Below are 12203 nucleotides of genomic sequence, written 5' to 3'. Positions count from 1 at the left end.
AGAGTGATAACAAAATTTAATTGCTCATTGTGTCTTTCCTCAGAGTACAAATATTAGGATGACATATGCATTTATATGCATTTATCAGTGGTAGTTTCTTTAGCCAGGAAGGGAAGAGGTGAAAACCAAGATCAGGATATGTGAGAGCTGCACAAAAAGCAGCCCTGCTCTGACTGCTCTGTATTCGGCTGGAGCATCATACCCTCCTAGCAAGGACAACTTATTCAGTAGTGAAAGGGGAGACTTGTACTTGAAGGCAATAGCTTCAAGGTTTTAGCACCCCCAAGGTAAGTTTATCTAATGATCATACTCCAACTAATTTACTGAGTAGCCAAAGCTGTATGTGCAGACAAATAAATATCTGAATTAAACAAGCAGTTCAGCTGCAGCTCCTATTTACAATGTAATGCTTTACAAATATTTAGTGAGCAAACTATCAGAAGTGTCTAAATAGAGGAGATACTTTGGTAAGAGGAAGTATTTTAAAATTACAAGATCACAAAGCATTAGAAGATCACAGTCAATTATTTTACTGCCTGAAAACAGAGAGGTTAGAGGATTTTATAAAGTAAATCTGACTTTGAAAGAGGTTTACCTACCAATTTAGTGTGTAACTTAATACATTCATTTGAACATAAAATCACTCTGAAAATTCTTGACAGAAGTCATGGTATAGCTTTTTTTTTTTTTTTCTTCTTTTTTTCCAACCTGTCAATAACTATACATGGATTCTTACAGTAATTATACTTCTGCAGTGCTTGGGAGGCATTCACTCAGTTCACATATTTTCCAGTCTCCCCTAACAACACAGAGAAAGTTCCTTAATTTCTCTCTCATTCAGCTCACGTCTTAGAATTAGCATAGCAGTATTTATTTTCTTCTAATCTTTCCCTGTCCCGTCTGGTTAGATTGAAAGCTGTTTGGGATAGGGATTGCCTCTTTCTTTGCACCTCTGAAGTACCTTGCACATTGGGACTTCTGAGCAACTACTGTAACATGAATTAATACTCTGGAACCAAAACTCTTCCAACTTGGCCAGAAAAAAGCTGCAGGGACTGTGTAAGTCTGCTGCTGGAAGAATGAATCACTCCTTCTTCCAGAGTGGAAGCTGCCAGCAGCTCTTGTGGAGGACACATGCAAGATGTGATGCCTGCTGAAGAAATCTCTGTGAGACCATCCTCGCATGGCTTGACCGTACTGCCTCACCGAGACCATTTCTCCTGACTCCCTGCACCTCACCTGTGCTCAGTGTAACCATGAAAAAAATGTCAGCCTGTGCCCATGGCCAGATGCCTGGTGACTTGCACATGACTCAAAGCCCTGGTGGCCTTTGACACTGTGGAGCATGTGAAATCCCTGACACAGCTGCGTAACCTGGCTCAGAGAAAGAAATGCCTCAGTGTGGTTCCACTAATTCCTCACTAAGTGCTCCCAGATGGTAGCAGATGACTTTTCCTCCTGTTAAGGGTTCCCAGATGCGATACGCAACAGCACTCAGTGGCGATCACCTCCTCCGTCCAACATCTGTACAGGGGCTGTGGAAGCAGCCCCATGTGGTATATGGCCTGCAGGGTTATTAATATCAATGCTACTTTATATATATTTTTTTTGATCTGGGAATTACAGCTGCCCTCTGACATGCCTGATATTGAGGACATACTGAGAGATGAAAACCAGCTTGATGAAGCTCAAGTCCAAATGTATAGAGATCACATGAATTAGGGGAGAAAGCCTTTGGGGGATCCTATGAATCAGATTGAATACAGAGGTTGCTGGGTTGGCGTAAAGACGTGTGGGGAACAGTGAGGCTCGTTGCGATGCGGAGCATTTCCAGAAGGGGCTGCAATACTGCACGGGGCAGAGCCCGGCGCTCTTCTGCCCCTTCTGCTTGTGCCTCAAGACCTACGCTGCCTTCACGATGCCAGCCGTGACATAAAGCGACAAACCCAAGGCGAAACCCCAAATCCCCGCTGTCCCCCAGCTCCCCCAACCCCGCAACCCCCTCAGGGCCGGTCCCCTGGCTCCCTTGGCCCCTCGCCTGGGGCCCTCCCGGCCGGGGCCGCGCCGCCTCCCGTGGGCGGAGCGGGCTGCAGAGCGGGCGGGCGTGAGGCAGCGCGGGCAGCCCGACATGTCGCACCCGTCCCCCAGCGCCCGGCCCGGCAACCCCCGCAACCCCCGCGCCTTCTTCGATGTGGACATCGGGGGCGAGCGAGGTGGGGGCCGGGGCTTCGGCCCGCGGGGCGGCGCGGGCCGGGGCGCTGCGGAGGGGAAGGGAGCGAGGCGGGGGAGGGTGGGGGGAGCACGGCGGCAACATGGCCCCCGCGGGCCCTGCGCGCCGCTTCTCGCCCTGCGCTCCCCGGGCGCGGAGCTGCGGCGCTGTCGGGGGACACCCGGAGGGGGGACGCGGCCCCGCGGGGCCCCGCGGCCGGGCAGGGCCGCCCCACGCGGCGCAGCGGGCGGCTGCGGCCCGGCACGGCCCCGGGGCCGCCATTTGCTCCCCGCCGGGCTGGCGGCCGCCGCAGGTGGCGGTGTCGGTGGGGGTGTTGGAAGGGGTGGGCGCGGGGACGGGATAAAAAATGACGGGGAAGGGTGGCGGAGCTGTGCCTGGAGGCGTGGGTTTGCGGAGCACGCGTTGGCGCGGTGCTGCCTCCAGAGCGCCGTGCGCCCACCCTGAAGGGTGAGGAGGGTGAGGAGGTCTGCTTTGTGCTGGCTGCCAGCCGTCTGATTGCTTTCCCGTGTTAATTAGGGTTAATATTTTCACATTCGGCGTCCGGGAGAGTGAGGCGGTTAGGCCGAGGAGAAGAGGGGAGCATTCCCTGATGGCGGCAGCCCCCGTGAGGGGCCGGCTTGAGACGAGATGACAGTGACACAAAATCCACCGATCCGCTCTTGGGGGGTCTGAGATCTGCCCAGGTTTCGCGTCCTTTAGCTAAAACCCATACATTTTTAGGTGTTAAGGGTTGCTTAGTAGCACCTGTAACTCTACGTGGCCATTATTCGCCTGCAAGTTCAGCATTACTGCGTTTCAGTGAAACGGGTGCTTAAGAGAATGAGGAGTAAGGTTGGTTTATGTGCTTGACATAAGCTTTTTGATCAAAAAAGTCTGAAACGTTTATGTCCTTTGCCCTGTAATACTCAATAAATCACTGTGCCAAGGCCAGAACTTAACGTTTTCTCATTTTCTGCCATTTCAGTTGGACGCATCGTCTTTGAGTTATTTGCTGACATTGTACCGAAAACCGCTGAAAACTTTCGTGCGTTATGCACAGGAGAGAAAGGAACAGGGTCCGCAACTGGAAAACCTCTCCATTATAAAGGATGCCCTTTCCATAGAAGTAAGTTCTGTGAAATCCTCCATTATCAATATTTGAAATAATGGTAAATGTTATTGTGGAGCATTTGTTGAAGAGATAACAACTGAAACTATGTTTTTGACTTTTTGATCCTCCTAATACTGTCTGCCATGCATAGTCAATAAATTTGCATTATAAATTCAGCAGTAAATTAGCAAAACTAATTTAATGTGAGTTGTAAATGGGTTGAAGTGGTTTTCAGGTAAAGGATCAAATTTCAAATAACATTCACTGAGTAGAAAAGGAATGTGTGGGTGAGGATAACTAAAAGGTGGTTCGCGTTTTATTTAGGTGCAGTGCTGATGGCTGGGATTGCTTGTCGTCTCTGAATTGTTTGGTCTGCAGTGCCTTTCCTGCCTTGCTGCTATATTTTGTAATTATTTTCTTTTACAGTTATTAAGCAGTTCATGGTCCAGGGCGGAGATTTCTCAAATCAAAATGGCACTGGTGGAGAAAGTATTTATGGTGAAAAATTCGAAGATGAAAACTTTCATTATAAGGTAATCTATTAAAAATAGTAATTGCATCCAGTTTTTGAATTTTCAGTAATTTTTAGTTTTCTTCAAGTTCAGCACTAGTGCTCTTTAGGCCACTGTTAATGTATTTTTAAGCAGTGGAATGAATGTAGCCAAAAAGTCCCCTACTAGTTTGTCCTTAAAGTCTTTATTGAGCACAGAAGAAAGGGTCCACCTTATTAAGAAAAGGCAACCATAGCCTACAATTTCTTTTTAATTGCACCATCAGAAATTAATTTGAAACAGTATTTGTTTCATTGAAAGAGGTAGGGATATTATTCTAAAAGAGTGACAAATAGGGTTTTGAGTATGCATGGGTCTGGATTTGAGGATGTAGTTTTAAGAGATGCTGGCTTTGATGGCAGAGCTAACTTCAGAAACTCTTACCCCCCATTATTTATTGCCACTTCTGTATCAGAGCTCACTAATTATAGCACCAATGCAACTGTTCATGGATCCGTTCTATACATTAAAAAATGTATCTTTTAAATGAGCTATTTCATGTATTTTATAGTGTAGCAAGTTTGTTCACCCTGCTGCAGGATGGCAGGAAGGAATTTCCTACTGTGAGAGTAGGAAATTTCAAAGCTATCTTTGTCCTCAAAATCTGTGTCTAGTGATACCAGGGAGACTGTAGCTGCATGTGCCTTACACATTCAAACAGGTACAATTAACAGGTACAACTCTTGGAACACTGCTTGTGTCAGGATCTGTCCTGTACCTTTCCTTGTTTCTTGGGGAATTGGCATTAACTTCAGAATGCCCATCACCATTCTTCAGGCTTCTCTTTATACCAAAATCCAATTTGGTTCATGACTGCAGGGATCTGTCTTTAGACGCAAGACTGACTTCTTTTTCTTCGTTTCCTTCTGAAGAAGATATGTTTGTCTTCTATATTTTTAAATCATTTTTAGAAGTTTTAGTTCTACCTTTATGTAAAATGGGTATTCCAGACAGAAAGGGAAGAAAACTGCCTTTTACCATACTGTACAGCAGGTCCACGTTTGTTCTTTTGGTGTTTATATGGTTACCTGTAAATTGGAATAAATGGTAAGACTTTGCCAGTGGTCAGCTTATAATGTCAGGTCACTCCCAGTCCACTTTTTTGGTGTCACTTCAACTAATGGCTGTACAATTGTGAAACATCCAATTTACTCAGTCCCCAAGCAGTGCTGGTACCATGCCAATTTTGCAAGCCTTAGATTTCTCAGTCTGATTTTTCCAGACTTCTTTACTTGTTTTGTAAGCTTACCAAATGACAAGCAGAAACATCATGGGAGAAATACTTTATCTGCAACATTTTTCAAAACAATTTCATGGCAAGAAAATGCACCTGAGTTATCGAGAGTTTTGTTGATAAATATGACTCACTTCATGGGACTGCTGCCGAGATTTGGTCCCAAGCAAAATGGAGTCACATGTAAATGTTTTGAAGATCAGAGCCACCAGATTTCTGGCTCTTAACTTTGTGACTTTTCCTCTGAGTGTTTACAGACAACACGTGTAAGGCAACACCAGAGCTTACTGTTCCTTGGCTCTTTGTTTTCAGACCAGTGCTGTCTAGCATTAGTTGTAATTAAAAAAAAAAAAAAAAGGTGAAAACTTACCTATATCTCAGGTGATCTGTCCCAGCTCAGTAGCTGACCATTGCAGAGTGGATTGATTGTAGAAGTGGACACGAAATGTTCAGAATGCTAACTCGCACATCTGGCTCTGTATGCTAGGACACTGGGTTCTTTATACAATGTTATAACAGATCTTGTTCATGTTGGTTGTGATTTGATGTGCAGCACGACAAACCAGGGCTGCTGAGCATGGCAAACGCGGGACCTGGCACTAACGGCTCCCAGTTCTTCATTACCACGGTGCCTACTTCTCACCTGGATGGGAAACATGTGGTGTTCGGCCAAGTGATCAAAGGAATGGGTGTTGTTAAAATATTAGAAAATGTCGAAGTAAATGGAGAAAATCCTGTTAAGGTAAGCAAAACCCAGGGCACCTAGGGGTGGTGGTTTTTCTTGTAGTATATGAAGCTTTATGCAGTCACCAAATTGATTTGACCTTTATTTTTTTGAGGAGGATTAAATATTTTTTTTTCCAAAGCAATAAAATACCCTGTTTTTAACAGGTTGCTTTGGGGAAAATATTGAAACATTACCTCTCATTCTCCTATTGTCTTGTCGCTGGAACCTAGTTTAAATATTAGAGGACATCTGATTTCTTGAATCTGAAACATAACATGTCTTGTGAAAGTACCGGGAAGGGAGAACGGTTATTTTGTGGTTGAAACCTCTTCAAACAGTTACACATTTTGAGGTGTTCTAGAAACTTAAGTGAGGTGGATCTAGAAGGTGGGATTCAAAACCTTACCTATCAGATAAGTAATTGTTATGAATGTTAGGTCAGAAATAGTTTTATTTCTAGAAAAGCTGTCCTTGTAGGCCATGCCAGTTTTTGCTTGCTTCAGAAACAAAGACCTCTGTAACATTAAAAGACTTGGCAGTTTTGAGAAAGATCCTTTGTCTCTAAAGTAGTGAAATTTCAATGGCTTGTGTTTTGCTGAAGCTCAGCGTGCTGTCAGCTCCTCTTCCAGCCCCCCTGTAGAGCGTGGGTATGGTGTTGGTGGAAGGCTGCTTCCCAAAGGCAGTGCTTTCTGTGATAAAAGCCTTTTGGTGAGGATAGGCTAATTACGTGATAGGCTTCTGAAATCCACGCACCCAAACAACAGATGAAAAAGATTTCTACTGAGTTTAAAGAGTACATAGAAGTTATGGCTTTTTTTTTTTTTTTTTTCAAAAGTTCTCAATAAGCAAACCTGCTTATTTTTCAGTTGTGCGTCATTGCTGAATGCGGAGAGCTAAAGGAAGGAGATGACTGGGGAATTGTTCCCCAGGATGGTTCTGGAGATGCTCACCCAGATTTTCCTGAAGACTCGGATATAGACTTAAAAGACGTAAGTAGTTTTCTTTTAAGGTACTTACTTTATAGAATGCAATATAGTAAGCAGTCTGAGTTACATGGCATCTGCGATGTTCACTGAGCCTTTTTTTTCACTCAATGAAGATTAAGTGGTTATGTTTAATTGTATGAAAGTGAATGCTGGGGGAGGAGATTGTAATCTTTTTATTTTCAATCACAACTGATTTTTTCCTAATAACTAAAACCACAAAAGTTTTTTTTCCTGTCCATTTCTTTTTACTCATTTTTTGCTTGTGCTGTAGTGACAAAGTGTTATTATGAGAACTCCATCCCAGAGACGACTAACTTAGTACATGCACACTTTTTCTGTACAAACTTTAACATAATTCATCCTTTAAAAATTGCCTCACTTACTAAAAATAATAAAGGATAAAACTTTAAAAATATTTTTAGTATATCTGTGCTAGATGCTCTCAGTTCCCAGTAGCTGTTTGCTGTTCATTTTGTTCAAACTGAAGGAAGACTGGTTGCCGAGAGTTAGGGAGCAGGCTGGTGAAAGCAGCTCTTATGCAGCTTCTTACTTTATCCTGATAGTGAAATCGATAAGCTTTGGAAATCAAACACTGTGAGAGGGAAATAAAAAGGGGGCCACGATGTATGTGTAGATTCCAAATTAGAAACGGAGATAATAGTAAGAAACAAAAACTTTACAGCTAGAAACCAGAAACTCCTTGTATCTGGCTATTGATATGGTGAAAGAGGTTTTGGATGGCATTTTCTGTGGTCTAGATCTGAGCTTGGCAGATGCCTGCCTCCCTTAACTTTAAACATGTTTATACAAACTAACCGCAGAAACCATGGTGACATTCATCTTCTGCTGTGATGATCAGTTTTTTCAAGGATATTAATTCTAGCTGGGTAGAAGTGTAAACTGATAGTCTTATAAATGGCAATATATACATTTGACAGATCTGAAGGCAACTGTGGTACAGACAGCAGTAACCATAAACTGGTTCTTGCCACTGGAAAAGTAACTTAACACTTGAAGTATATGCTGTTCTGGAAATAGAAGTGATGGATTTGATGCATGCTGGCAGTTTTCTTTTTCTTCTGTAGATGTTTGAAGTGCTTTGAGAGAATGATGTGTATTGGTATGACTTTAGTTGAGACCATGCAGATTTCAGGTGACTCTAGTACCATTTTGAGAAGCAGGAGATTAAATATTCCTGTGAATAAGGCAGTCTTGGTTGAATACTTCAATTGTTAGCATGCCTTCCTTTCTGTGTATAATGGTCAACGCTGTTATTTATAGCTTTCTGTGTGGGTAGCAGCATTTAGGGGAAAGAGTTGTACTGCTGTGTTGTCTCTGGTGTTTTCTTACTCTTTATGCTGTAGAAAACCCATCAGTAATTTCATCTTTCAGACTATTGCATTACTTAAAGTATAGAATATTACAGAAGTGGTTTGAAGTTAGTATTTATCTAAAATTGGAATATTCCTGAGATCTTTGAAAGAAGATGGACGTGGGATCCTACTGTTAAATATAAAGTAAACCAAGACTTTTCTCATAAGTAAATTTATACCTTATATTTTCCATCTATTTATTAGGTTGACAAGATTGTGGCCATAGCAGAAGACATAAAGAATATAGGAAATACTTTCTTCAAATCGCAAAATTGGGCAATGGCAGCTAAAAAGTATAGTAAAAGTTTACGGTAAGGCTATCATCATTAAATGAGATAGTTCCTGTAATCCAAAGTAATTCTGATATCAAGCAATCATATGTGCATTTTAAAAATGCCTGTTGCTGTGTTTTTTTCTTTTTTTTTTTTTTTTCTTTTTCTTTTAAAAAATAGGTTTCAGAGTCTAGAAAACATCTGTTTTTTAGCTACCAATACAAGTAGGTCTTCTACTTACTGCTAGGTTAAAAACTATAGGCAAGAAGCATTGTTTTGAATTGAATAAATGCTCCTCTATTAATGCTGCTGCTGTGCTGGTGCATAACTGGGAAGAAAAGCACAACAGCATACAGGGTATTTGGAGAGAAAGAGAGGGAGATACTTGTCAGATTTTGAACAAGCAGTAGGTTTAGGAGATGGGTAAGCTCATGAGAGAGCACCCCCAAATGTGACGCTTATTAATTCATTATTATTTTTTGTTTTGAGGCATTGTGCCATTGTCCTGTCTCCATGTATAATTCAGACTTGCCTTTAAAATCATGATCTTTGTCTCCGTACTGCTCCTTTCTTCTTTCACGATTTTTGCTTTATATGTATGTGGTTCTCCCGTTAACTTTTTAAAAAAGTTATACTGACCATTATATAAAAAAAAAATTAATAAAAATTCATCCATGCAAATAATTAACCCAAGATGCAACCTCTCCCTCTGCCCTCAAAAATCCTTTCATAGTATAATTTTGCCATTCCTCACAATTAGTTGTCTTGCTTACTCTTACTCTTAAGCTGATGAGCCAATGAAGGCTCTTCCTGTTTGTGTAGACAGCTTCTTGTTGATACTCAATTTTTGTCCTAGTGGATGGAAGGGAGAGTAGCTCTTCTGAAGTAGACAAATTGGATTGTTCCAGCTCTTCCTTATGGGTTGTGTTTTCATACTTGAATGGACACACCCTACTGTTCTCCCTGAAGTCTAATACTTTACGTGGGATGGAGTATTTTGGTTGGCACTTCTCTGGAACTGACAGGAGGAGCTCTTATTGGGGGCATCTCCTATGTCTTCTGTACAGCTCGCCTAGCAAACAAACCAGCTGGTGGTTTTACTTTTTTTTTTTTTTTTTTATCAGTGTTGCATTGTGCATTCTTTAATGCTTATATTCTATTATAACCTTCAGTTCTTCTTAATGTACTGCTGCTTAACCAGTTATTTTTTATGTCAGAATTTAGACTTTCTTGTCCAAAATGTATAGTTTTCCCTTGTCTCCACTTATATTCATCTTACAGAATTCTTTGGCTGGGAAGCTCTGATTTTGTTTCCAGAATGGTTAAAGGTGCATTCTGTTTGTTTTGAACACAACTCACTACGTATTATTTTCCTTAGCTTCTTACTTTACCCTTTTTTCTCTCTTCTGGCTCTCCTTTCTTGCATGATGCTCAGCAAGTGGACAAATCACTGGGATTATGTCTAACTTACATTTTAAGTATTGCTTATTTCTGTACTCTGAGATTGTATACAAACCATCCAACACTCAAAAGATAGGGATGCAAAATTAAAACTCCATAAGCACCAATCTGCAAAAACTGCATTAATCAGGGCATGCTTAAAATTTGAGTGTACACGAACATGATTTTGGTAAATTAGCTCTTTTTAAAAAAATTAAAACAAGTCCTATAAGCACGCCCTTAAAAGAGTTAGAACTTTTATATCCACAACAGGCCTTTGCCACTTGAGATGAAAAGCTGTCAGCATTAACACAGTGTGAATTAAGAAGAATGAGATACAATTTGTTTACCTGTGAGGCAGCGATGCAGTAAATGATACAGCTTGGTCCTGAACCAGGGTCAGTTTTGAAATTCAACAAAAAGCACCTCTGAGTCATCACTGGAAAGCAGGTGGAGTTAACACCAATAACATTCCTGCCTTTACAAAGTAAAGTTAGCTTTAGTTTTTCACCATAAATGCCTAAATTAACTAAAATCTTACTGAAGAAGAGATGAAACTGCCCTTGAATGTGGAAGGTGCTGTAGCAGCATTGCTTTTTGCCATAGATGAGCGCTACGTTTGTTGGGAATAAGCACTGAAATAAATTCTAATGGGTTTCACGCCGTCTAGGATAGTGCATTTGTCTAAGAATAAAAGATGCCATCAGTACAGTAGAGGGACAGGAGTATTTTCCTCCTTTGGTCTAATACTTACTGAGCTACAGCAAAACATTTATTGATTCATCTTTTTAAATACACAAATACAAATAAATACTTGTAAGACTGGAATTGAAACTGTGTTACAAATGCCAGCTTGCACTTACCTGTGGAAAGATAGCTCAGGGCAGAAGAAAACAGAACTTGGAACACTAACACACGTTCTTTGTAAAACTGTTTTTCTCCAGGTATGTAGAAGCTTCTGAAACGGTGGCAGAAGAGGCTGACAAGCCAAAGCTGAAGACCATTGGGCTGACCTGTGTTCTAAACATTGGCGCTTGCAAGCTAAAACTGTCAGACTGGCAGGGAGCCATTGACAGTTGTTCGGAGGTAAATTTAGTGTTAAGTAACCTGATTAGCAATTGGCCAGTGCCGAGAATGGAGACTGAAACTGCAAAACCTTTTTTTAAGTTCTTCTGACAAGTTCAATGTTTGAAAGTATAAAGTAGAATGCTGGTTGTATAGTTATCACAAATCTTCTGGTATGTGGCTTTTTGAAATGATTTTAAAATTGAAAAGGATTTTGAAAGCAAGACTTCTGTTGCTTATTGCCAGAAAAAAATACATACTGGGATTGCTAGTTTTGTTTCCTAAGAACAGAGGTAATGTTTAACTTACAAGGAGAGTCTTCAGTGAAAGAAGAATATATATATATATATTTTTTTTTTTGGAAGACTAGTACAAGCAAAACATTTTACTTGTTTTCAGATCTTAAGGGCCTGAATTCTATTTACTGAAATGAATTTTCCAGTCAAAGCCCTTTCAAGTAGGGTAGTGGTAAAAGGGAAAAAAAAAAAAAAGGAAGGAAACAAATGCAGCTGATCTGCACGTGATGGGGCTTGTGAAGAGCTGGCTTGCTTTCTAGGCTTCTGATGGCATTCTGCACAGAACATTCATAAACCCATGTCCTCAGATAGACAAATGGAGGAGTAAAAAACTGTAACATGGTATCTGTCCTCAAGAAAATGATCCACTGAAACAGCATTTCAATGTCACAGAAATTGATAATCCTAATACTTGCAAAGGTGGAAGAACTTTTTTTTTTTAATTATAGAATTGTTCGATCAAGGCAAGTCCCTAGCTGTAGTAGCCACCTGTAATGCATTTAGCTTATCATAAGCTAAATTATCATAAATGCATTATCATAGTATCATAACAAGTGTTAAACCGTGTATCGGTGTTTTAATTAGACCACCAGTTTCTGAGATTATCTAGTAGAGTTCAAGTATTGTTGATGAGAAACTATACGGTTTCAGTGATGATTTCCTAAGGGCAGAAGTTTTTTTTTTTTATATTAACAATCTGTAATACATGCATTGTTTGGTGTAAATACGAAGTTACAGAGAGCTGAACCTGTTCAAACAAACCTTGTGTTAAAATAGCTGTAAGCACACTTGGTCCAGCTGAAAACGAAGAATGCTGTGTGCACCTGGTACAGACAGCTACGTTTTTAACTCTAGGCAGAGAAGAGGTTCAAGGCCTTACAGCAGATACATCAAGACGAGCTCTCAGAGGAATACTTTATACAAACAGCCAATACTGAG

The 12203-nt window shown here is 41.0% G+C and overlaps 1 protein-coding gene across 1 annotated transcript in view; it reads left to right on the top strand.

Moving 5' to 3' along the window:
* The first annotated feature begins 2081 nt into the window (after positions 1 to 2081).
* Positions 2082 to 12203, top strand: part of PPID (peptidylprolyl isomerase D) — an 11991-nt gene continuing 1869 nt past the window's right edge. The window contains exons 1-7 of the mRNA XM_084518314.1: positions 2082 to 2213; positions 3195 to 3335; positions 3747 to 3853; positions 5659 to 5847; positions 6699 to 6821; positions 8396 to 8502; positions 10848 to 10989. Of these exons, the coding sequence (XP_084374440.1) occupies positions 2129 to 2213; positions 3195 to 3335; positions 3747 to 3853; positions 5659 to 5847; positions 6699 to 6821; positions 8396 to 8502; positions 10848 to 10989 (894 nt within the window). The 5' untranslated portion in view covers positions 2082 to 2128. The remainder of the gene's footprint in view (positions 2214 to 3194; positions 3336 to 3746; positions 3854 to 5658; positions 5848 to 6698; positions 6822 to 8395; positions 8503 to 10847; positions 10990 to 12203) is intronic.

This window comes from Aythya ferina (assembly GCF_964211825.1).
Source record: "Aythya ferina genome assembly, chromosome: 4".
Classification (NCBI taxonomy): Eukaryota; Metazoa; Chordata; class Aves; order Anseriformes; family Anatidae; genus Aythya; species Aythya ferina.
Note: the sequence above shows the minus strand (reverse complement) of the source record. Positions and strands in the feature narration are given on the sequence as shown.